Source organism: Onthophagus taurus, chromosome 5 (genome assembly GCF_036711975.1).
Source record: "Onthophagus taurus isolate NC chromosome 5, IU_Otau_3.0, whole genome shotgun sequence".
In the NCBI taxonomy this organism is placed as follows: domain Eukaryota; kingdom Metazoa; phylum Arthropoda; class Insecta; order Coleoptera; family Scarabaeidae; genus Onthophagus; species Onthophagus taurus.
In genome coordinates this window covers 4412113-4438128 of record NC_091970.1, presented here as the reverse complement: position 1 = coordinate 4438128, position 26016 = coordinate 4412113, and the positions used below count along the sequence as shown (strand labels likewise).

At 33.4% G+C, this 26016-nt stretch overlaps 5 protein-coding genes and 1 long non-coding RNA gene across 12 annotated transcripts in view; 4 read left to right on the top strand and 2 right to left on the bottom strand.

Annotated features, from left to right (window-relative positions):
* LOC139429855 (uncharacterized) overlaps nt 1-20087 on the top strand; it is a 56638-nt gene extending 36551 nt beyond the window's left edge. Inside the window, exon 3 of the long non-coding RNA XR_011640434.1 lies at nt 20078-20087. This is a non-coding gene — a long non-coding RNA (uncharacterized lncRNA). The remainder of the gene's footprint in view (nt 1-20077) is intronic.
* On the top strand, nt 182-3441 carry LOC111426477 (iso Glutaminyl cyclase). Of its 3 annotated transcripts, XM_071196141.1 has the most exons (6): nt 182-303; nt 476-645; nt 1453-1783; nt 1941-2408; nt 2460-2601; nt 3060-3441. In XM_071196141.1, exons 2-6 carry the CDS (start codon nt 568-570, stop codon nt 3112-3114), a joined length of 1074 nt encoding a protein of 357 aa, XP_071052242.1. In that variant the 5' UTR covers nt 182-303; nt 476-567; the 3' UTR covers nt 3115-3441. The 3 variants fall into 3 exon arrangements, with proteins under 3 accessions (XP_071052242.1, XP_022916773.1, XP_022916774.1); XM_023061005.2 differs by lacking the exon at nt 182-303 and having other exon boundaries at nt 404-645; XM_023061006.2 differs by lacking the exon at nt 182-303 and having other exon boundaries at nt 404-645; nt 2460-2657.
* Nucleotides 3869-13139, top strand: LOC111426733 (potassium/sodium hyperpolarization-activated cyclic nucleotide-gated channel 2-like). 5 transcript variants are annotated; one of them, XR_011640432.1, is made up of 11 exons: nt 3869-3953; nt 4039-4129; nt 4192-4288; nt 9039-9434; nt 9485-9887; nt 9941-10166; nt 10218-10316; nt 10366-11282; nt 11341-12705; nt 12892-12950; nt 12990-13139. XR_011640432.1 is itself a non-coding variant. In XM_071196123.1 (9 exons), the coding sequence occupies exons 4-9, from the start codon at nt 9157-9159 to the stop codon at nt 11049-11051; spliced, it is 1626 nt and encodes a 541-aa protein (XP_071052224.1). In that variant the 5' UTR covers nt 3869-3953; nt 4039-4129; nt 4192-4288; nt 9039-9156; the 3' UTR covers nt 11052-11069. The 5 variants fall into 5 exon arrangements, 4 of the variants coding, with proteins under 4 accessions (XP_071052224.1, XP_022917167.1, XP_071052222.1 ...); XM_071196123.1 differs by lacking the exons at nt 11341-12705; nt 12892-12950; nt 12990-13139 and having other exon boundaries at nt 9485-9777; nt 9844-9887; nt 10366-11069; XM_071196121.1 differs by lacking the exons at nt 11341-12705; nt 12892-12950; nt 12990-13139 and having other exon boundaries at nt 3881-3953; nt 4024-4129; nt 10366-11069.
* Nucleotides 4382-8430, bottom strand: LOC111426734 (Protein singed wings 2). Its single transcript, XM_023061403.2, has 7 exons — nt 8284-8430; nt 7753-8047; nt 7544-7703; nt 5374-5516; nt 4978-5313; nt 4708-4920; nt 4382-4652 (listed from the first exon to the last, which is right to left on the bottom strand). Exons 1-7 carry the CDS (start codon nt 8295-8297, stop codon nt 4470-4472), a joined length of 1344 nt encoding a protein of 447 aa, XP_022917171.1. The 5' UTR covers nt 8298-8430; the 3' UTR covers nt 4382-4469.
* Nucleotides 5624-7034, top strand: LOC111426735 (uncharacterized). Its single transcript, XM_023061405.2, has 2 exons — nt 5624-5720; nt 5771-7034. Exons 1-2 carry the CDS (start codon nt 5651-5653, stop codon nt 7000-7002), a joined length of 1302 nt encoding a protein of 433 aa, XP_022917173.2. The 5' UTR covers nt 5624-5650; the 3' UTR covers nt 7003-7034.
* Nucleotides 11420-25529, bottom strand: LOC111426732 (matrix metalloproteinase-2-like). The gene is made up of 8 exons (XM_023061398.2): nt 25078-25529; nt 18195-18460; nt 14236-14385; nt 14036-14184; nt 13046-13650; nt 12314-12624; nt 12154-12260; nt 11420-12101 (listed from the first exon to the last, which is right to left on the bottom strand). The coding sequence occupies exons 1-8, from the start codon at nt 25231-25233 to the stop codon at nt 11872-11874; spliced, it is 1974 nt and encodes a 657-aa protein (XP_022917166.1). The 5' UTR covers nt 25234-25529; the 3' UTR covers nt 11420-11871.
* Nucleotides 25530-26016: the final 487 nt, after the last annotated feature.

Here is a 26016-nt window from a genome sequence, read left to right as displayed (position 1 = left end):
TAATTAAATTTAAGTTCAATATGCCTCTAAAAAGAAATAATATACAAAAAAGTATTAAAAAATATCTACAAGTGATTGATTTCCTTAGAAACTTAAAATTATTAAAGTTTATTTTCTGATTTTAATATATTTTTTTTTGGTTATAAATAATTCATCAAAATTCCGGAGTTGTTTTTCTCGAGAAAAGTACCACCCACGCAGGGTGCGAATAAAATTGCGTGGGATTTATTTACGTAAACGGGAGGACAAATAAAATTAGGGGAGAAAAGCGAGATCAACCACAACTTCGCCTCTTTTAGACCGGTAGGTTCAAATTTTACTAAAAAGAGATATCCTCAAGTATTTTTATCTTCGTTCAACCAACACAACCTTCAGATTTATCCTCTTCATTCTCGCCTCAAAACTTTAACATTTCCGCAGCATCTGTAACGTCAAAATCGTTGTGAAACGTCAGTGTTTAAATCATTTTATTCAGTTGTAGGTTAGGATCGTGCGCGAGTGTAACATATGCAACATTTTCTTTTTCCAACTCGCTCAATTAAGTTCTGTATGTGCTGGTGATATACCATGAGGAAATACATGAACATTTTGACTTTACTTTCTGTGATATCAGCTACTCGACCTTTATTATTAGCAGAAGCCAGGGTACGTTTGTAGATTAATTCCATTATTTTTAAGAAAGTTTATGTTTACGATTAAAAAATGAAAGTTATTTGCTTTACGTATTAGTTGGGTTCTTGTAAATCCTCAATTCCATTGATAAGAATGATTCATTGGAAATTTGGACTTATCTAATTCATAATAAATTACTTTCCATGCCTTTTTATTTTTATTACCACTTCTTCGTCTTATGATTCTTCATGATTTCCTGAGTTAATATTTAATTAACCTGGAAAATACAAAAATTTTATTGTTAAGGTTTATATTTGGAAACCTTTTCACCGCAATAAATTTTTTAATACGTAATGAGCTACAGTAAAGAATATCTTAATAATTTTTGAGTTATTATTAACTTACTATGTTTTGCGTACGTTTTAGAACGCTTTGTAGTATTATTATAACAAAATGAAAGTCAAAACAAGTACCAACCTAATTCTAAATTTTTTATTAATTTATTATTATTTTTATTTATTGAAATTTCATTAAACAATTAATCAATTAAAAGTTATTAACAAAACACAAAATTTATTATTGAAATAAATTTATAAATAAATTAAATTAAATCATTTTTTTTTAATAAAAGTGAAATTAGCAACTAACAATTTTATTTATTATAATTCCTTTTTATTTATGAGAATTCATCAAATTTTCTTATAATAATCATTAAAACAAATTAAATAAAACCGAAAAATAAATTGAATCATTTTATGTCAAAACATAACCTATAATAAAAATAAAGCAAATTAAATTTTTTTTAAATAAATTTCAATTTATCTCAATTTATCTTTTCAGAGTTCTCATCAACCTCAACGATTATCCAACACTCAACTTTCATATTTAACAAATTTATCTAACGTAACTCATTTGAACGATCTCCTCGATAATATTTGCATACCGAGGGTTGTGGGTACAAAAGGCCACAATAAAGTGTTCGATTACATCATTTCGCAATTAAGCGCCCTTGGATTCGACATAGCCATCGATAAATTTGAAGAGAGGACTCCGACTCATGGAACATTAACGTTCCGGAATATTATTGCAAGTTTAAATCCGGACGCCGAAAGATATTTGGTTCTAGCTTGTCACTATGATAGTAAATATTTTAAGGATTTTGATTTTATTGGTACGTAATACTCGTAAAAAGGTCAACGAGATTATCGTTGCAAAATAATTTCGAAATTACTCTTTGTTTATTCATATTCAAGATAATAATGTTTATATGTTGCAATATGATGGATTTCATTCATTAATTTGGATGTTTTTTTTTTTTTTAATTTTAGCTGCGACGGATTCAGCGGTACCATGTGCGATGTTAATAAATCTCGCAACCGTAATGAAACGGGAATTATTACAATCGGTAACAAGAACCGATTTAAGTTTAAAATTGCTGTTCTTCGATGGAGAGGAAGCGTTTAAAGATTGGGGCCCAACCGATTCAATTTATGGAGCAAGACATTTAGCCCAACACTATGAAAATCAAGAAACGTTGTTAAAAAATGGAGAAAGAACGAATGAACTAAATAAAATTGATGTTTTGGTTTTGTTGGATTTACTTGGTACTGCAAATCCTTCGTTTCATAGTTATTTTCCGGAAACGGATGGGTTGTATAAAAGATTGAATGTTGCCGAGAGGAGATTAGCAGCTTTGGGGTCATTACAAAAATATAATAAAGGAAGACCGAGGTATTTCCAAGATAGACAAGTTCAAGCGCAAATCGATGATGATCATATGCCATTTTTAATAAGAGGTTAATTTAAAAAAAATTATTTTAATTATAAATAAATAAATTTGTTTCTAGGTGTTCCAATTCTCCATTTAATTCCATTACCGTTTCCGAGATGTTGGCATAAACCTTGTGATGATCGAAGCATTGTTGATTTATCAACCGTGGAGAATTTGAATAAAATCCTGAGGGTGTTCGTCGCCGAATATCTTCACCTGTCAGTAAAATCTTCTTGATTCGTTGCACCTCAAATGTGACGTCCCAAAAAAAAATGTACCGTCTCAAGTATTGTGTCTAAACGTTGTTCGATTCCATTTCTCTGTGATTAGGTGTCCAAAATAATAATTAATATAATATAAAAGATTAAAAGGTGGCAGAACTAAAAAATTATATTTATGAAATAATAATACGTATATTTTTCTTATATATAAATAAGCTTCAATTTGATTAAAAAAAACTCACTTATCGAGTACTTACAAGTTGTTATCTACATGATCATTAAGTTTTCGTTATAGTTTTTGTTGGAAATGGTGGAGGGTTAGTTTGTTATCGGAAAATCAGGGTTGATTTATTTCCTTTTATAACTCAAAAACTTTTTAATCTCAATAAATCATTCCTAAAATGCACAAATTCATTTCTATTAATACACCAAAGTTGATTTTCTTTATTATTCAGTTCAGTTCTAGATGACGATGACTTCCAGGAACCAGTGGGGCACGAGGAGTTGTGACTTCCCGTGTTATTATTCTTGCAAGAGATGTTACGAAAAGTATGTATGATTTTGCAAAACTGAAAATAATAGATACAAAAGATCATTATTTATCATTCGCTACCGTAAATGTTATTGTATTTTTGTAAATGAATGTATTAATTTAACCGTTTCAATCACAACTTAAAATCCGACAGGGAAAGTGTTAAAACTTATAAGATGAAATGTGTTGTAAATTAAATATTATATAAAATGTGTTTATATTTATAATAATGGTTGTTGGGTTATGTAATAACGTTGTCTCTTGAATGTGTGAAATAAATATTAAATGACTTTTAAATTACACAATTTCTTACACTTTTATTATATCATTAACTCATTATAGTCATTATCATTGATAAAACTTATTATCGGAGATACTCAATTGATCGGATAAATCTATTAAGAACGATAATTGCGTGCTGCACAAACGTTGAGGATAACGAGAACTCAAATTAATAAGATAGTTAAAAATTAATAAGATATTTATTATAAAAACTTAATATCAATTAAAATTTCTTAAATATTTTTTTAAGGTTAGCTATGTTGTTTCGATATAAAATGGTTCTAGTTAAATTTATAAAATTAATTTATTTCTAATTTAATAATAAATTTATTTAACAAATTTTGAGAGATTATTACAAAAAAAAAATTAATAAATTTAAATAAACAACAAATAATTCAAATAAATTAGAATTAGTTTTAGGTTGGTAACAAATTCGACATTCATTTGTTTTTAGACGCTTCCGACCACTTCCGACGCGTAAGTCGCACATTCAATTAATGTATTTACCGAGTTAGTTATTGAGTTAATTATTGAGGTAAGTGCTTAATTTATAAATTTAAATGGTTATTATGACACTATTATTACATCATTACGTTTTAATGAAGTAAAAATATGTTTAGAATCTAGGAAGCGTTATCTCCCGCGCTGAAGCTATTTTTAACCCCGTTGTTCCAATTCATGTTTCCAATGACGTTTGGTGAATTGATTCAGGTAAGATTAACAAATTATTAAATAAATTTATTATTAAAAATAAAAAGTAATTCTAATTTAAGTTGGTACCTCTGAATCAATCAATTTCTTTAGTTGTCATTGTCAAAAAAATTTGTTGGCAGAAAAATCATTAATTGCTGGGATCTATCTTAATATCAGGTATTAATTTAATCTTAACATTATTTAATTTATCCTAAATTGAATTCACACTAAAATTAGATGAAAAAATTATTAATTAAATTATTTTTAGGGATTTTTAATAATTTTATTTTACGTTGGTATTATTCAGTCAACTACAATTTATGTGTCAAATTTAACAATACTTAAAATTGAATACATTTTATGGAAGTTTAGTCGCTATCCACGGCAATTTTCCAGTTTTTTTAAAACTATAATAATCATAACACAAATTTCCTAAAACCAATAAAATCATTAATCCTAAAACCCCGTTGAGTAAGTTTAAAGCCTTTTCGGTGTACGCCGGGGGTGTGTGACACATTTTTTGAATTGAAAGTTGTATGATCTAGAAATAAATTAATTGGATTAAATTAAAATATACTAATTAATGTATTAATTACGCTTTGTAACGAGTTGGGATCTCCCTTAACTTGAGCACACTTAATTTGGTTTAAGTCTTGTATAAGTAGCCCGTATTCCACCAAAATGTGTTTTTGGAAATTCGGGGTGAACGAGCAGGTGCATTTCCAGGGGTTTTCGCTTAAATACAACATAACAGCGTTGGGAACATTCGGGTTTTGATTTAAAGCGTTCGTCATCGCGTAAGTTGGTACCTAAAAAAATAAAAAAATTAAATTTCTATTTCTTTTAATTTTTGTATATTTATTTACGTCCGTTAAAAAATTCCCTTTAAGCGATAAAATCCGAAAATGCCTCAACCAATCGGTCCCTTCCAAAACCTCAATACTTCGTATTTGATTATAATCCAAAAATAAATCGGTGACATCGTTATAATAAGAGTTCCGTATTAAAGGCGATAAATCCTCGATTGAGTTGTTATTTAAAACGAGCTTTGTGGTGTGCTTCGGGAGTGTTTCCGGGAGCGAAATAAAGTTCTTTTTGGTACAATTAACTTGTACAACGGGATGTAATTTATTTGTTTCTGCGTTAAATGTGACCGTTGTTAAAAAGCACGAGCAGTTGTTGGGACAGGATTGTGATGTGTTCTACTTGAAAAGATAAATGAGATTAATTTGGGGATTTTTAGGCGATTCGGCCATTTTTACGTGTTTAAGAGTGGCCACGTATAATAATTTTTTGTTATCAAAAGGTTCTTTATGACATAACGTGGAGTTAATATCCTTTAAATTGTTTAAATCTTTCGCGTTGTAAATCCAAGCGAGATTGTTGCTGCAATTCCATGGATTTGCTAAAAGAAATCAACGTTAATAAGTTTGCGTAGGTTTTTGATAAAGGAAACAATCGCGTTTAAGTGGGTGATTTAGTGTTAATTGTTTCAATTATTAATTTGGAGTGAGTGTGTATCAAGCAGTTTAGTAACGGATGATGTGGAACACCCCGTTGAAATTTTTTTTATTGATAGCTGCGCTGCTACAAGATGTTATTGCCCAAGGTAAGTATTTTTATTAATACCAACAAATATGAACGTCCCTAATTTTTTAGATGACCAAACGATAATTAACGGAGTAAATAATTTAGATGGAAGTAATTCGAACCAAGATGGTGGGGGAATACCCCCGACTTTGTCTGGGATGGCTGGATTATTCGGGGGAGGTGGTGCGGCCTACCAAAAATCACAAGATACAAACGCAACTTTCGGACAATTCCAAACTAAAAAGCAAGAACAAGGAATCGTTCAAGGCGGCCTTTTGGGCAACCCTCCACCACTAACCCCACAAAACCCCGAACCACCATTAAACCCAGAACCACCATTAGAGCCCGAACCACCAATAAACCCCGAATATCCATCAAACCCCGAATATCCATCAAACCCTGAACCACCAGGAACCAATAACCCTGATATTCCGCAATTCCCTGATGTGTCTATATACCCACCAACAGGACCAGGGGAGTATGGCCCCGAAGTAAACAGAAACACAGAAAACGAGCGTGATTGGAAATGCATTATTTATTGGTTACAAAAAATTTTTGGGGACAACTCTCCCGTTATAACCTGGTTTTTGAAACTCCGCGAATTAATATTTTGCGATTGCGGCGCTTTAAGGAATAACCCCAACTCAAAATCGGGGGTTCAATCGATTCGAAATCGCCTCGATAATATGAAGCCTAATTTTCCCCTAGGAAATGTTTTAATCTCCATCATAAAAGCACCCATAAACCTTGTTTTAACCGGGTATAAATTCGGGGAATGTATGTTTACTTGTTACGCTTGGAGATTATTTAAACTACACTTATGGATAGCTTCATTAATACCCTACACAGATCCCGAAAAATTCTATTCGTATATCGTCGAAGATATGGTTGATATTATAAAGAGAGCCACGGAGCATCAAATTCCGTTTTGTCCATCGGAAGGTGAAGATAATGGAAATGATCAAAATCCTCCGGGGTCTGAAGAATTACCTTTTGGCGGGGGAAGTTTTCCGGCAGATTATAATGGCGGTGGTGAGGGTTTTCCCACCAGCGGAGGTGAAAATGAAAATCCTGATGGGAATTTAGAAGGGAACTACATTGATTTAGTAGATCCGATAGATTCACAAACTCGATCTGTGGGAGATAACTTGGGTGGTCGACAAGGAATGTATCAATCCATGTTGTCTCCGATGCATATCACGCAGCAAATGACAGTTCGAAAAAGACGAAACGCGCCGATAAAAAAAAGTAACCGGATAAGACGCCACGTTCAGGGAAAATCTCGGCGCGGTATATTTTAGAATATGTTAATTATAATGAAAAGTGTTAAGGTGGATAATAAATGTTTGAAATAATAATAAGCTTTTTAATTTTAATTAAGTAAAATATATTAGAATATAGAAAGAACTATTAACACTTTAGATTAGTTAAGAGGCCGAGGTTGCTAGGCAGCCGAGGCAATAGAGATTACTTATTTGTACAGAAAGACATCAGACTATTTTTGAGATGAATGTACTTTGAAGCTGAGGCAGTGATGTATACATTAATAAAGCGCTATTAAAACGTTTTAGAATTGTTGAGAAGCCGAGGTAGCTGAGCTGCTGAGACAATAGAGACTGCTTATTTATAGAGAAAGACATCAGACTAAAAGAGATGAAGAGACGTTTGAGAATTATTGAATAGTTTATTTTATAGTTTTTTTTTATACATATATTAGTTGGTATATTCTGACGTTGGATGGGGATCTTTCATGTGAAGTTTGTATTATATGTCAAAATGATAAAGTCAAAGTGACAGGTTGTAACGTCAAAATGACAGTTTAAGATTAAAACTAAATCTCACCAGATAAATAAATGCTTTCTAAACGAAACAGTTTCAACAATTTCTCTTCGTGGAGACAATGAAACGAGTTGTTTCTCAAATCTAACACTTTGAGTTGTTTTAAACTTCCCAAGAAGCTCTCTTTTAAGTTTCTAATTGGTAACTTGTTCAATCTTAGAACCTAAAATGGAATTTTTGATGAAATTTTTTTAATATTTGGCTTAAATTACCTCTAATTTTGTTGTTTCAGATCCAAACCCGTCAATTTTTGATAATAACCCTCGTGAAATCGTTAGATTATTTAGATAAGGAAATGATTCTTGCATCAAAGTGAAGTTTAAATAAGTTGAGTTATAAAAGTCGAATTCTAAGTTTTCTATTTGATTTCTTAAAGATGGCGAGATTAAATTAATTTCTTCGATTGTTGTGGTTTGACATTTCAAATTTGTTGTGGTAATAAGGGAACATTTTAAGTTTGAATTTAATTGTTGATGAGTTGTGGCGAAATTTAAGGCGATTAGGATCCTGGAATTAATTTAAAACGACTTATTAATACAAAAAGGATAAGTGCTGCACCTTTTTCTTCATTATTTCTTTTTGAATTAATTCTTGCAAGGCCGACTGGTAAAGAAACGACCGAGTGACCCCATTTTGAGGACTTTTAGATCCCTCAGCCTACAACCTCTCATTGTATGTTTGATTTGAATAAAAAATTAATTAAATTGGAGCAATTATAACAAAAAAAACGGAGTCAAACTTACACAAATTTAAACATTTCGTTTTTTAAGCTCACTTTTATCACTAAAATAATAAAAAATCGCGTCGTCGTCTCACGATTGCCGTACTAATTCTGTTAGCAACTTAACAAGTCGATGTAAGTTCATTTTGCACGTTTACATTTCATCGCCTCAACAAAATCGATTCAAAAAATGTTTTAATAACCTTAAATTAGAATCCAAAAATAAAGTTCCTTCTTATACGCAATTATATCCAGGGAATTGGGTCAGTATTTTTGGGAGTCTTGGAATCATTCTGAAATGATCAAGTTGGTCAAAATCATATAAAAGAAGTTTAATGAAGGATAGTTGTACTCAGAAAGAAGGGTTTTGAATGTTGTACAAAGCGAATTAATTCGCTTTTTTAGATTAATTAGAAAGAAACGCATTTTAGGAAATAAATAACTATTAAATTAATTTTTAAAATTTCACCGCCATCTATCGTATTTTATTAAAAATAAATTTATGAAGTAAACCCAAACGATTTTTATTTTTTAATGAATTTATTCACAAAAATATTTTAAATTTAAATTGACACATTAATAATTAATTACATTTAATTCGATTTTATTAAATTAATTATTATTAATCTTATAATTAGTAGCTAACTTCACTTTAATTTGATTTGTTGTGGTTCTTCCAAATGACAGTTTAAAATTTTAAACTTAAGAATTTATTTTTAACTATATTTCTTTAAAAATTAATTCTTCTCGTCTAATTCCCTTTTTAATTACTTTTAGGGTTCAATAATAAAGCCACAAAAGTTACCTTTTGGATGTTTAAAGCACAACAATAAATAATTTCGGAAAACATAACCTCTATAACCTCCAAAAAATGGGAAAAATTAAAATATAAATAATGAAGAAAAAAGTGAAATTGTATTCGAAACAAACCTTTGCGAAGGTTGTCCAAAAAGGTCTCTACAATAAAAAAGTGAAACAGGAAGGTCACATTTGTTCGATTAATGATCCGCGATTACGAATCAACATAAGATGTAATAGCAACAAATACTTCACCATATCGATTAAAAATCCCGTAACGAAATGTTTCTTTCGCAACAAATACGATTTATTTAAAGAGAAGCGACGTCATTTGGAGCAAAACACTTTCGTAATTCACCCGTTGAGTAGATTTAGGTATATAATTTCAATTAATATGAAACAATTATTAATTTAATTATTTTTAGTATGACTTGGTGTATCATCTTGATGATATGCTACATAGTTTCGTTATTTGTAATTCCTTTGGAGATTTTATCGTTACTGGTTGAAAGCACTTGCAATATGGATGTGTTTAGATTGATTACATTAATTGTGGACTTTATGGGAATTTTGGATATAATGAAATCCTTTTTTACGGGAATCGCAACAATTAAAACCCAAACAATATTGTTGAAACGAAAACACATTGCTAAACAGTACCTAAAAACTTATCAATTTTACATCGATTTTATAACATGCCTCCCTATTACTGCGCTATGTGAGTTATTAATTGTGGATTATGAGAACGTTTGGTTATTCTTGAATATGTTCTGTTTCTTGAAAGTGATGAGATTAAAAAGGCTTTTCGTTATTATCCATCGATATGCCGTAAGGTATAAAAATGAATGGAAATATATTTTAGTAATTATTTTTTATTTCAGGTTGAAGTTGCATCGGATGTTTATAATTTAGTGGTTTGCATAGTTCTTATGTTCGTTTGGTTGCATTGGACTGCATGTTTGTTACCGGCTTTGCCCTTATTTATCGCTGAGTTACAACACACGGATATTTCAAAGCAATCTTGGTTATCAAATGTACCCGTTGACATGAACAGCTTATCTAGCATTTATGCGCAATCATTTTTTTGGACCACTGCAATGTTTTTATGTAACAATACAAAAAATATTATTTAAATTAACTAATTTAATTAATTAAAAGGTGTCCGACACACTGGATTAGAAGTTATCGATCCAATGGAAACTGTTTTAATGAGCTGCTTTTACCTTTGTGGTTACATTGGGTGTGCATTCTTATTCGGTAAAATTATTCAATCTAATTAATTATATTTATTTATGTTTTAATCAAGTTTTCTTTTTGCAATTGGTTGAATCATTTGGGGATCAATCCCTCAAGTACGAAGCGATGACAAATCAACTCTCAAAATACATGAGTTACCGCCAACTATCATTAAGTCTCCAAGAAAAAATGCTTATTTATTACGAGCACAAATCTAAAAGCATCTATTTCCGAGAGGGAAAATTAATGTCTGTGCTCTCTGATCAGCTTCGCAAAGAAATTAACCTTTTTAGTTACGTCACATTAATGAAAAGCGTCAACATTTTACACCGGATCAGCGATAAAGCAGTCCAAGAAATCGTCGCTAATTTAAAAGCGGAACTTTTTTTGCCCGGAGATGTTATCACCAAAGCCGGAATGGAAGCTGATTGCATGTATTTCTTATCTTTTGGTACTGTTGCCATTTTCACCCCGATGGGGAAAGAAATATGCCACTATAGCGATGGATCTTACTTTGGGGAGATCGAGCTTATGCTCAAAGATAATAAAAGGATATGTAGCGTCATCGCGATTGAGATTTGTGAGGTTTATCGGCTTGAACGGAGAGATTTTTTAAGGGTTATGGAGAATGAGGTTGAAACTTATCGGTATTTAGAAAAAGTTGCTTTAGATCGCGCTACAAACACCGCTTTCTTAGAGGAATTACACAAGAAACATATTTTAGAGAGAAATATGGCTGTTAATTATAATCATTAATAAAATTTTTAAAACACCGCCATTGAAATTGCAACAAATTCATCAAGAAGTTAAAAAAGTATTAATTTATTCACAAAAAGTTTAATTTAAATCATATTTATATTAAAACAACAATTAATTAAAGTTCTAATTAAATTTTAAATTAATACTGTTAACTAACTTCACTTTATGGCTTTAGTTTGATTTGTTGTGATTGTTCCAAATGACAGTTTTAAAATCCTTAATTTAATTGTAAGTATTTAGCTGTAAATTAGTTCTTTTTACTTATATTCCTTTTAATTACTTTAAGGGTTGATTAACGAAGGTGCAAGATAATTTTTCCATGTTTAAAACTTAAAAATAAATGTTTGGGAAACAAACAAAACAAAACAGGTAAAAATTGTAATTTATTTTCTATTTTACATTCTCATATAATTTTATTATAATATAAACGAATTAATATTGCATTCTTACGCGGGTATAAAAATAAATACGAAATAGTACAATTTTAGTACAAAAAAATGATAGAGAGATATAACCTCAAAAAAAAATTTAACCTTAACATCTAGCAACTTAATAAATTCAATAATAATCAAATATCACAATAATAAAAAGAAACCTAAGAGCTAAAAAAACTGATTTTGATTATTTTTTTAAAAAAATTTTTGTTTTAATCATTCCGAACAGTGACTAGATGAGACAGAACACCGTCGTGCTACTTTGAGTGTAACAAAATTTTATTTTTAATTTTAAAGCTAGTACACGTAACGGAGTAACTGACGGGAGATGGTAACGAACGATATTTATGGCAGTGCGAATTTTTTTAGTATAAAAATTAATTTTAACGGAAAAGATTGATGATCGCATAAACTAATATACTTAATTTTAGGGTTGGTGGACTTTTTGTGGCAGCACTGGAATGCTCGGGAGCTGTGTAAGGTTCCTTTTCGGGTTGATTCGACCAATTTTGACAACCAAGGAAGTACGGACCGATTGGTTTTGGTTTTTCGGTGTCTCTTTGCTCATCGTTGAATTTAAAGTAGTGCTTCCCTTTAAGAAAATAAGTTTTTCCTGAAAACAAATTAATCATTTATTTATTTTTGCTTTAAATTATTTGATTTACCATCTTTCCATTGGAAGACTGCGTCGATATCGTTGGGAAGTCCCCTCCAAAATCCTTTAATAAGCCTGGGGTAATCTAATTCAACTTTCGCGTGGTCATCATCAACCCTATGAAAATTAAAATTTGAATTAATTTATTATTATTATTTATTTATTTTTACCTCCAATAGAAGTGTTCGCTGTAAAAAAAGGTTTTTCCGTTGTAACCCCAAACGCTTGCTCCATCTATTTTATTAACGGTTGATGGTAAACCTAAGTCTGTTAAGGGTTTTGGATACCCCGGTTCTAATTTTATCCTGTTCGTCATAGAGAACACGTAATAAAACCGGTCGATGAATATAACAATTTTGTTGTCAGGTCTTTCGTAAACTGCATCAATGTGGGTTAAATTCGATGGTAAATCGGTGAACATTGATGTTATTAAGAATGGGTAACCGATGTAGAGACCTCTATCACCAATTCTCCAAAAATACTAGAAATTAAAATAAAATTTTTTTTAATTACAGATATGATAAAGTTTTTGGAACAAAAAGATGTATCAAGATATTAAAAGGTATGAACTATAAATAAGTTTAAAAAGGTAGTTTTGAAAATAATAATGAGACTAAATTAGTGAAATAAATTTATTAATATTTGTAATTGATAAATGACAATTCATTTGACAACATCAATAAAATATCCGATTTTCAAAACTACCAACTTTAAATTAACAAAATTATTTAAAATTTTGACGTTTTAGGTTATCTATTAACGTTTTCGCTATGTTCGTGGTTCGAATTTTATACTTAATATCTTGAGGTGAGTTTTAAAAAGTTATTTTTGATATTATTTATTTAGGTTTAAAGCTAATTACAGGGAGGATGGAGTAATCGGAGTGAAAGGTGAGTACTTACCCTATCTTTAAAGAAAAAGACTTCACCTCGGATTAAAGCGGCAGCATCAAAACTAGTTTTACACATATCGGGTTTTTCATTTTCTTTAATCGGAGGATACCTCTCGACCTTTTTCGTGTGCTTATTCCTTTCTTTCCGATCATCTTTTTCTTTCGATTTGTTAGTTTCTCTCCAAGGATTAATTTTTTTCTTTGGAATGAAGGGTGTGTTAGGGTGGTAATTTCTGTTTTTATCGTTATCTTTAGGTGTATAATATTTCCTTGTCCACCTCGTTGGTGGGATTGTCCTCGTTGTTGTTGAAATCGGTCTTCTTGTCGTAGTGGGCCACCTTGTGGTTGTTGTAGGCCTCCTTGTCGTTGTTATTGGTCTCCATGTGATTGTTATTGGTCGTTTAGTTGTTGTTGTTGGGTTGAGTCTCCCCCATTGTCGGACATCTTTAACTCCGTACAAAGCTCGGATACCTCGTTTATCATCTTCCGGGAGGTCATAGTCTTTTACACTAAAAGCTTGGTAATACGGTGTCATTAAAGCCCCATCGACGCTTGAATGTGATAAGCCGAGAGAGTGGCCGAATTCGTGGGCGGCTACTTTAAATAAGCTTGTACCTAAAAATATAAGGAAAAAATTAATTTGATTTAATGTTATCATTTTTATTTATTATTTGTGAATGGGGTTTGTGATAATGTTGGTTTTATACTGAGAGCTGTTTTGCGTCAGTTCTAAAACTGGGTTTATTTTTAGAATGTTTCTGCCGGTCTAGTTTAAATATATACCGCGAAAATTTCGGCTTAAATAAAAATTAACGATTGAAAAAATTTAATCTAAATAGGATGCTGCGCTTATCTTTTTTTCTCTTTTATAAAAACTCCAAATGAAGCACTTGCGTGGTAATAAACAAACAGACGCCTGTTCTGAGCGATAAAAATATCCTCTTCCTCTCGTTGAGATAATAAAAACCTTTTTTTGTTTATCTTTCAAAGCGGTATTTACCTTCCGCGTTTGGGTCATCATCTTCGGTCGTTACCCAATATTCGTCGCTGTCGAAATGCGCATCTCCACCTTTACCAGCCCCGGGAAAGAATGCATGCGCTAATACTTGTCCTCGACCATCAAAAGTGAAGTTATCACCATGGTCCCCACTAACAGAAACGCTTGTAAGTACAAAAAAAAAATGTTTAATAAATAATTACCTGAAAAATGACACAACGATATCGGCTTTATCATGGTGTACCTCTGTAAACGTTAATTTCGAGTGTTTCGCCCATAAATCTAAAGCTTTCGCTAACACCTGTCTCGCTTCCTCCCATTGTATATTCGATGGGATTCCGCTTCGAACCAAACTACAATTTAAAAATAATTTGTTAATTAGCCCCTTTTTAACTATTGATTCGAATTAATTTAATCAATTTGTTTAATAATTTGGTTATCAAGCTGCAATTGTCCACTTGGTCGCTCACTCAAGGAGGTTGTGATGACTGCAAAGGACACATCACACCCAGGTTGAGTGAGTCACCTACGTGGACACCCTATATCTTATAAAGAACCCATAAAAAATCTTCGATTCACTTCTAGTTGCAGTTTTCAAATACAAAAACCTATATACAAGAAGATTTAATAAATCTTAATAAACGTTTCAATTGGTTCCAATACGGGCCCGGTCAAGTATTAATAAAAGGGGTTATGGTTTTAATGAAGCGCCATCGTGACTTTGAACGTTATTTTACTTGGGTTGCAACATCTCGAAGAGACGGGTTTCCGTCGTCGTCGCAAAAAGTACTTAGACCCCACAAACCACTTGAGAAGAGGGTGACGTCTCGAGTGTGTCCTCTTCAGTTTTACAGGAGACAAAAGAGAATGTGAAAAAGCCCTTGCAGAAACGTGTCTTTGAATAAACTTGGTTAGTTTCCGATTCTAATTCGAAAGTAATTCGGTTTTTGAAACGGGATGAGAGAAAATGAGGAAGTCGAACAGTTCATTTCCTGTTAAAAGGAAATTATTTGGAGGGGTGAAAAAAAAATTAGTTTACGAAATGAAATTTCAAAAATTGATCTCTTTTAAAAATAATTTAAGAGAAACATACCAAATAAATGTTGTCGACTAAAAACGTCTTGTTCCTCTTGGACTCTCTCGGCTCCGAATACAAACTGAAGCCGCACAACGTGCTCCGCGCTTTTAAAACCGGAAAGGCGGACGCATGCGTCCCTATTCCGGGCCCCTTTTCATGTCCCCGCGGGACTAAAACACCCACGTATCGGGTTACTGAACACCAGAAAACTGCACCAGAAGTTTCCAGGAAGATAACACCACAACTAAACGGTATTTTGTCTTTATTTTAAATGTCAATTTTGTACCAACATATCTAACGTTTCTGAATAACATAATTGAATACTTTGATAACCAAATTTATTTTTAAAAAATATTTCAAATTAATTCAATCATATAGTTTCAAATCAATTTAATTAAAACTTAAATTTATTGATTCATTAGAATCAAGTTGGAAATGTGAAAATAATTATTTGAAATGTCAAACTGAATTTGTTTTATGCTTACTAAAAACAAATCAATAATTATTATTAATTAAAATACACAAATGGAAAAAACATGCTGCTAATTCTTGGAACACAATGTTACCCCTCCAACGAGAAAAAATACTTAACCGTCGTTTGGGTGGTGTGATTTTTAACCCTATCGGAAAGAAGGGAACCTTCATTGTTTTCTATATATGTTTTAAAATCTATTTATATTTTTTTAATATAAAAGTAAACCAAGTATTGTGTACTTGGTTTACTTTTGAAGATATCAAATGAACGATATCATTTAAGAGTGCCGAGTCACTTGCATGCGAGGTAAGATGATTGCTAAGGTTTCATATGGCCGTGGCGCTACATCTTACATGGCGATGTTACCTGATAGCGTTCATTTAATGTATTGAAAAGTAAACTAAGTGTATAGCACTATTTTAGTTTCACTTCGCCGAGGTCGATTGCGGAAGAGGCGCTAGAGCTGATAGTTTATACTAGCTTTATGTTGATGTAATTGCATATCCAGCGTCTGGCCCGCAAGCAACCTCGTCGCCATTAGATGATATCATTCATTTGATGTCTTAAAAAATAAACCAAGCGCATAACTCTTTAATATATCCTCACGTTGCCAAGGTCGCTTGCGGGCGAGGCAATACATCTGATAGTTTATATCAACTTTATGTTGATTATATCAACACAACTACTGCTTCGGCCTCAAGCGAACTCGGCGAAGGGTGAGTAAACGATTTTTTATTGAAGTGTTATCCGTTTACATCAAGGTTATCCGAAACGTCAAACCTTTTCTTAAAATACGCACGGCAAAGCCCGAAAGTTTCTAGTGTTAGTTCTAATTTTAGTTCAATTAGAGCTGATAATATTATATACTAGCTTTCTGTTGATATAATTACATATCCACTGTCTCGGCAAAGTAAACATAAACGATTTCTCATTGAAGTTTGTACGTTTTGTTCATTTTCCAAGACATTAAATGATTATAATTATAATGTTAATATGCGTTGAAACATATCCTAATATTAATGAAATCCTTCTTTCCAACATTGAAAGACTTTTCCATGACCTTTAATCGAACCAACCGACAGTTGACATTTGAAAATATAGCACGGGATTAAATCAATCTACTCTAAAGGTAGAGATATAAGAGGGGGCAAAATCAGTAAACGAAAATTTTTATTAGTCGAAAAATGATATCGTCGAGAGCACTTAACACATATCGGCAATCAAACCCCGACGGGGGTTGACACCGAGAGGTGCTACATAACCCGACGGTGCCACTCTCGAACGTCGCTAATTAACCGTTCCAATTAAACGCGGCATGACGACCCGTCTAACGCACGTCTAGGCCCTTCGGTAAAAACCCCAGATTATACTGTAGAAATCGCGACAAAACGTTCCATTTCAACGAATAATTAAAAAAATAGTACCTTTGTGTTTCCATTTTGCAAGGAGACAGATGGTGAGCGCGTTAAAAACTTTTATATAGTAGGAGGTATAACGTTTCATTATCGAGGCATCAATTCGATTAGTTATTACAAGAGGACGTATTAAATTAAGTCCTGCAGCTATCACGGCGACAGAGAGGGCTTTCATCTTGTTAATTTCGGAAGGTAACTAACTACGTTAAGGAGAGCACTAAAGACACCTTTATTAATTACACAAAAAAATGTTCATATTGATCTTAAAGTTGCGCCGACCCGTGCGATTCCGTTCGATTTTGATAAGAACAAATTATAATGAGGAATTAATTGAAAATTTCGCGATGGTAATTGCCGGAAAATATTGAACCCGGAACCTCTTTCTTCGGGCTTCTCTGGCGTGCGGGGCAGACGTAGAAGAGGGTTTAGCGACGTTGAGTTGCCCCTGGTCTGGGGCGATAAAGTCGGTCTACCGTTTTTACGTTATCCCCTTGCTTTTCCCCCCCCGACGCTTTCTATTCAACACCATGAGGTGAACAATGGCTCTACTTCTAAAACCAGACGGTTTTAGAAATTTCGGAATCGCACTAATAATAATAATAATATCGAAAAAGGAGGTATTTGAAGATATCTTTAATTAAGAGATAAATTTCTGTTTTAAATTGAATTTTGATTTACGATTAAGATTTTTTAAATCAACACTCAGACACACATTTCATTCTCATTCATTTCACCCTCCCCATATAAAACAACCCTCATAACTCGAGGGTAATTCCCTAAAACAAAGGAAGGCATAAAACAATACCAACTACTTCTTTAAAGAGATGGGGACCAACCCTTTTTTTTCGAGTTTTTTTTCTCCCCTTGGTAACAACATTAAAAAACATCCTCACACCAAGGGCTCGAAATTTCAAAATCTATTTCCCATTTTCGCTTGTAATAACCACCTTTCTCCTAATAACTTATTACGCGCCTTAATCAATTTACCGCTTAATTTGCGTCCCCTTCGATCTTCGAGGACGCATTTTCCCTCAATCTCAACTACCCGATATTCATTCCAGCCTCGTCTTTGACTTGGCCCCCTAACTTTAAACTTAATTACCTCAAAGTGCACTAAAATGAACCCGTTTTAATCGAATTAACACATCAAGTTGTTTAAAAATTAATTTATTGATTACAGTTATCTGTACTTACGTCCATGTTAAATCGAGGTGATCCCACGGCCTGCCGTGATGCAACGCGTACCTCCGCGGTCGCCCGTTAGATGGCTCTCGATCGGGAAGCGCGCATCGTCGCACTTTCATCAATTTCCTCGTTCTATCGTCCAGTTCTCCCGTAACGGGAATGTTTGCGAATTCCTGCATTTCGCGGATTGCGGCTCGTAATGATTCTTCCGTTCGTAGGGCGGCGACACCGTCGCGTATTGAGCTTAGGTAGCCGTATTTCATTAAATAGGCTTGCTGAAAAAAAGATGGCGTTATTAAAATTTTTTTTTTGTGATGTTTTTTATAAATTATATTAAAAAATAATCGTTTGTTCGTGATGAAAGTGAAAACAAATCCATTATCGATTCGTCCTTGCGATAAAAGAGCAACGTACCAAAGTGGGACAAGCGAGCACGTGCTTTTTCTAAAGAAATGAAGTTCTAATAAAAAGAGAAAGAATTACGCGGAAGTCGCAGAAGGCCGTACCATCGTTTAAGGAGGTTAAGAATTATTTCAATTGTTGCTTTTAATTCTCAAATGGTGAATCATCGTTAACCCATTTCCGTTTTGTAAGATGGCGCTATTAATCGGGGTGAATCAGAAAACTAACAGAAGAGAAACAAATAATAAAAGCGGTTGGTTTAAAATTAACTGACCCACCTACGGGTGCTTCGTAGTACTTCGTACCGTTTCATTTTATTTTATACAGGGTGGTCGTTTTAACATATACGACGATCGTTGAACCTATATCGCGTATAACCTCGAGACGAGAACGAAACGAGCTGTATTTACCCAATCCTTGTTTATTGTTGCCACCGACGCCGACGCCGCCTTCGAATCAGTTATGTTTATGGATTTTTTCCGGGCAACAAGTGACTGGGCCGAGAGAGTGCACCGCGCGCCATCTATCGGCGGGCCTTGAAAAGTCAACGTCCTTTCCGCGCGCTCAGAATGATTTTATTTTTAGACCAAGACGTTTATTGGCGCCGTCCTGTGTTGTGTTTTGTTGGAGATCGGGCTCGTTTTCGCGTAAATATTTTAATTCCAAAGAGAGAACCCTACCAATAGGATAATAAGGGCGGGAGTTGAGGAGTCTAGACTTTAGATAAAAAAAATTTATTTTAATTTCAATGTTTATAGATAAATTCTAAAGCTGTAATAATTAGACGTCTAGACAAGTTGTTTTAGTTGAGTGGACCCCTTGAATTTGAAGTTCCTGGAAGTACCCAAAAAAATAAAAAGTACTTCGTGGTCTTCTCTGACTCAAAATTAACACATTTTTTCCCAATTTTTTTTTTATTTCATGAACTTTACATTCCCCCGCAATGATTAACGCTTCGCTATCTCGAGGTCAGTGGAAACAAACTGTATTTTTTCTTGCAGGACCTTCTTCCTGTCTGCTGTTAAAACTCGTCGCCAAGATTTTTATTTCAATGACACTCATCGGTCTTCCTAAAACCTTTAATAATTGAATTACTTATTCCCCGGATCGATATTGTAACTTCCTCCTCGTATTGATTGGCAGACCTAAAAACCACTTAGTCATCATCACCGCAGGAACTGTACACACACATACACGATGAAACGTTTTTAAACGAAGTGCTTTCGGTGACAATGACCTCGTATCAACAAAAACGGTCTCTCTGTCTCTTCTGTGTTCTGCACACACCCACAAAACAAGGTGTGTTTTCAGGCGTATAATTTTTGTCGTATCGGGACAATATATTTTGAACACCTGTATAAAGCCTACTTCCTTTATGTGACAAAGTAAGATTAAAAAATTTTCGTTTTCATATTTTTAAGTGTAGGAAGAAGCAATTTGTAGTCGGTATTCAACACGTTTTTAGTTTGTGAACCCTGAACCGGAAGAAGCACATTAAAATCTCCGCAAGATAAGGCGTGCATTTGTCAAGTCACGTTTTTAGGCGCCTCTTAAATTTTAGCCTGGAGTTGGAGTTGTTTTTTGTGTTTGGGTTTTTTTGGTGGTCCTTTTTGTCAGCAATGTTCTTTTTTCTTTTAAGTTTTAAAAAATTTCATGGCCATGAAAGAGATTTTTTGTACCTTATTCTGTATTACGACAATGTCACGAATCACCATGATTTATGTTACTTCATTTTGTATTTATTTTTCGCATATTTAACATAACGAAACGACTAAGTACGGCTCGGCTTAATACCATTTGATCATTCAGTTTTTGTCATTAAGATAACAGAGGTTGCTTGCAGCCGAGGCACAGCAATATGTTATCCAATATTTAAAGGGATTAGTGTCAACTTAATAAAAGTATCATATTCTTAATTCTACGTAGAGCTGAGGCCGAGGCGCTGCAATATGGTGATCAGTTTGAGGTTGACCGTCAGAGATTTCGGTGATATTAACTGATATGATTCATTTGATATCTTGAAAAGGGAACCAAGCGTACAACACTTAAATATGAAATCGTTTATGTTCACTTTGCTGAGGTCGCTTGCGGTCGAGGCAGTATATATTATTATGTTAACATAAAGCTAGTCTATATTATTAGCTCTAGAATATTGAAACTTAAATTGATGTCTTTTATGAGTTCTTTATAATTTCTATACCGTATTTCATGATGTACCTTATCATGATTAGACCCACATATAGAAAGAAAATTTCCTGCCAAGGTTAACCATAAACGCAGACATCCGTATCATTTTTTGTAGTAAAATTGTGGTTTTCGTTATGAAACGCGTCAAAGCAAATAACCCAAATTGAATTGTTAATGGGACTTTTATTTATGAATAACCAATCTTATGAATCAACGTTTTAAACAAAAATCTTTATTTAAAGTTCTTGTATTTAAAAGTTTTATAAAAACTTTCTCTCACAATCAGTAAAAACAACCGTCTACATATATGATAAATTGTTTTTAATTGAGAATTGAGGATGTCCTTAAAGCTTAAGTGGAAACTTGCAAATAAAATAAATAGCCATTAATTCATTGGAAAGAATAAAATAAATATTTTTACTTTAAATATTTACTTTAGATCAATTTTGAAAAAAAGGAAAAATATATAAAGAAAGAAATTATAAGCAATACAGGACGTTTGGAAATGTTTGCGTTGAAATATCTTTAAGAAAATAACAACCCAAGGTAAACGCACTCAAAACCTTGTTTGTATCGGGCTATCATGCCAATTAGTTAACAATAAAAAGCAATAAAAATTATCTTTTCTCTTTCACAACTAAAAAATAACAACTAAATTTGTCATAAAGATTACTTTTTAATAGTAATAGGATTAAAAAAATTCTCTAATATCTGGAGCAAAGCTGTAATTCCTTTTCTTGCGGAATCGATACGCATTGCACTTGACCTCGTTGACCCAAGAAACATCTGCGTTTGTCTCAACAACTCAACAACTTTCTTAGTTTTAAGACTTCTTTTATTTCTAAACATCGCGTAGAATCTTTTAAAAGATCAAATTAAAATCGTTCCAAGTTTTCTTTGTTCCGTTCTTTTCGTTGTGTCCTCGGATGACTAAATAATCGCTGGTGTGACGTACGACAACTTTTCAATGGGCGCAGTTTTCTTTCTTTCGATGCTCTTTTTGGCGACTCTAGACCCACCGCTGCGGTTGCTTGTGTTGAAACAACTTCTGATTTGTATGCCGTGTTGTGGTCCGCCGGGAATCTTTTACGTTATCCGGTATCCGGTTCTGGGAAATTTCGCCAATCAAAAAATTTTCTTTCAATCATAGTCACTTCCTCTTATTCCACTTTAGTAGTTTCGTACTACTAATCCATTTTGAAACCGGTGACGTTATTGATTCGAATTAGAAATTGGAAAGGTTTTCGCAACCAACCATCTTTGTTAAAACTTAAAAGTTATTTCCTTTCTTAATCTTTTGCAATTTAAGTCCCGTTTTGCAACGTCATTATCCTTGACTAATACGGATATTTTAGAGGCGTGCTTCTTACGAAAGATTCGTATCTTTGTTCTCGTTTAATTAATAATCATTCCGATAACATACAAAATTAGCCACAAACACACGGTAGACATAGCGTCTGGTGAAAACCGTTTAAAACGTAAATGTGAACGTCCTAAGACGGTTTACGAAATTAACAAAACAACGATCAGGATTCCTAAAACTCTACTCGCTTTCCCAAAAAACAAGAATTAAACGATTTATGTTCTCCGTTATAAACCAAGCGGACTTTTAAAAAGATTTCTTTCAATAGGACATAAATCATCGTTTTAAAGTAATGGATCTTTTCTTTTTGTGGTTGTTTCGTTTTAAAGAAAGCTATAAGATGGTTTATCGAACGAGCAAACTGTTTAGAACTGTTGGTGGAGGACTTAAAAATAGCCCACGGTTTGATAAATGTTTTGACAGTGCTACAGACCGACTGCACTGCACGTTCTATTTTCGCGGCCCCAACTGAAAGTGGTAGTTGGAGTGCCGACTGAAATCGCAGACGGAAAATAGTTAGGATTACGTAGTACTGTGATCTAAACGACAGCTAAGATACACCTGATTTCCTACATTCCATTTTTTTTCTCTCGTACAACGTTTACAACATTTAATAAAGCTGAAAATATTGTGTAGATAATTAATTAGACACTATCTCGAGACGTTATTATACAAAGTGTGGTTATGCTGATACCAAATCAACTCAAAGCTGCCTAGTAAATTGCAAGTAACCTCTGCAAAATGTAGAGACTAAATGATCAAATCTTATATAATATGTTTGCTATACTTGAAAAGTGAACCAAACGAACAACACTTCAATCTCAAATTTTTATACACACTTCGCCAAGGTCACTTGCGGGCGGGGCGCTAGATATGCGTAACTATATCAACGTAAAACTATCGGTTCTAGTGCCTCGTTCATCTATATCTAATATCAGGCTTGGAAAGTGAGAGAAACGTACTTGAACATAACTTGAATGAGAAAACGTCCATCCTCACTATGCCGAGGTCGCTTGCGGCCGAGGCAGTGGTTATGTAATAATATCAACATTAGGCTAGTGTATACTATTGGTTCTAGCGCCTCGCCGATATTAGACAGTATCGTGCTTTTAATGTCTTGTAAAGTGAACCAAGTGTACAGCAATTGAATCAGAAATCTTTTATCCTCACTTCGCCGAGGTCGCTTGCTGGCGAGGCGCTAGAACCAATAGTATACACCAGTTTTATGTTGTATAGTTACATAACCACTGCCTCGCCCGCAAGCGACCTCGGCAGAGTGAGGATAAACGGTTTCTTATTCAATTGCTGCACTTAGTTCACTTTCCAAAACATCAAATGAACGATACCACAGTAATAGCTCTTTAACAATGTATAGTTCTTTAAAGCTGTAATATGTAGTGCCTCCGTTTTATAAAGTTAAACATCCTTGAAAAGTATCCAAGTTACTACACTAATATTGTTGTCAACGAATTCAATCTCAACGAATTTTTGGCCATTTTTTAATTTCCTCAATACCACCATTACACTGTCCCCAATTTAATGACTTTAAAATCAACTAAGACACATGTTCTCGAATATGTAATGATGTAGGTCGTTCTCAGATCTTCACTCTTTAAATATTTTAACAATCTGTGCACACATTTTCTCCGAACTCCCAAATCGACACTTTTATATGGCACAAAACCTCGTGTTCTATGCAATCAATTAGAGTACAAATAACGATAATGTTGATTTTCTTAAAACCTTCAATATTTTAAATTGACAGGAAAAAAGTGAGGTTATCTAAAACTTACCTGATTAATATAGGGTTAAAAAATCTGTTCGCTTAACCTAGAATCATTTTAAATAAATAATTTGGGTGTTAAATAACCTATTTTGATGAGTTTTACGTTTCAATTAACTCTTCATTTCCTTAAAATTTCACGAATTCGTTAAGAAATGCAACCGGTGGATTTTAAATGTTAAAATAAATGTCAAAAATATGATTTAATTTGAGTGGTTTCCGCTAGATGTTATTAACACATAACCCGTTCTAACGTTACAAAACAAGCATTTTTATGTCTTTTTTGATAATTGAGGTTATTAAAAGTGATTTTATTAGAGCACTCGCTCCAGATATCTCTTTTTAAAACATTCAAGATTCAATTATGGTTTATTAATGGATCTCTGACCGAGCCGGCGACGAAGACTGCGACGAAACTTTGACGAAGAAGGCAAAAGCACAGAAGACTCTTTGTCTATGGACGATCGTAATAATCGCGGTCGTAACTTTGGGTTCGTTCTAAGTAGTGTGGCCAATTAAAGTCAAAAGATAAACGGTTTCTATGGAAATTTTAAAAAATATGGGAAGTTTAATTTTTAATTTTTTTGTGGGTTAGGTGTGAATAAATTTAATTACTAATACATATGGGAACCACGTTAAAAGATTACGTAAACGCTTCTTGGAAGCGCAGAACTAAAATATTCGTGTCGAATCAAAGGTTTAGTTGAGGAAGTCGGGTTATGCCACTTCCGGCGAGGACCGGATATAAGATTCATAGACACCTTTTTGAAAGATAAAAGTTATCTTGTTTTTGGAAGCAAAAGAAAAATTTTTTTTGTTGTAATCAACCCCCTTTAAAACATCTATTTTTAAGAATAGACGAATGTATTTTTGTCGCATTTTATTCCGATAAAAATAGAAAAGATGACACGTTCTTTCTATTTTTATTTAAATAATCAAGTCTAAGAGAAATTGTTAATAAATTTAAATAAAATTATTATAACCTAAATTATAATGTAACCCCAAAACGTTATTTTGACATTTTCAAAAAACTAACCTCACTTTTAACTGTCAACTGATATTAATGATAAATCCTTCGTATTTTGTTAAGAAGATAACAAAGAAATTCATCATTTTAATAGTTTTTGCTTCTTTTTTAGATTATTTCGTCTTCTTACCATATCATCATCGACGAGGTGTCCCTTTGGAACGGGGGCGACATCGTCAGCTGCACCAGCTGTAGTTACTGGAATTCTGACGAAAATCATAACCTCCAACAATAATAGTGATACCCAAAAAGAAGAGACAACGCTCGTATCCGCGGGGCCCCGCATCGCCGGATCTCAGAGGGCATCAAAGTGGCCCCACGGCTAATAAACGCAACACGCACGCACGTAATTTTATTTTTTAATATGAATCACTCCTCTTTACCCCCGCGCACTAAACGCGTCCAGCGGGAACATGGTACGCGCACAACCAAAACACTTTTCTGTTACGAACGAGGAAGAAATGAGGACCCGGAGATAGAAGAGCAACAGAGAAAGGCCCCTCACGGAGTTTACGACTGAACTGGGGATCGCCTCTTTGTACGTGCCGTGTTTATTGTAAACGGCAGCGGTCGAGAAACGTGCGCTTGGTTTGTGTCGTTTAAAGAGGAGGTGGGGGACCACATAAAACAAGGAAAGATAATTTAATTTAATTTGGAATTATACAAAAAAATTAATAAATAAAACTAATCCGATTATAACATCTTTTTTTCAGGGCGTTTCCTCTTCGTTTTCTTCAAACCAGATTGATTAGGTGTCAACTAATAATACACTTTAAATCATTACTTGTTGAATTGCCCCCAGTTCATCCCATTATCCTTTTACGTTTCTTGTAAAGCAAATTATATACAGGGTGGAAAATAGCTTGAGGGGGGTCCTTATATGGAGTATTGCAGCACGAACTCGCCTTTATTTTTTTCTTTTACTTTCCTTGAGAGCCGTTGCCGCAATCGATTCGATATGAAAGTCATTGCGATCTGGTTGGAATCTGGAATCAGGGTTATTGGAGGTTATGTAACGAATAATACCGTGTTTTATTGACTTATTTTAATCGGTTAGAATTATTTAGGT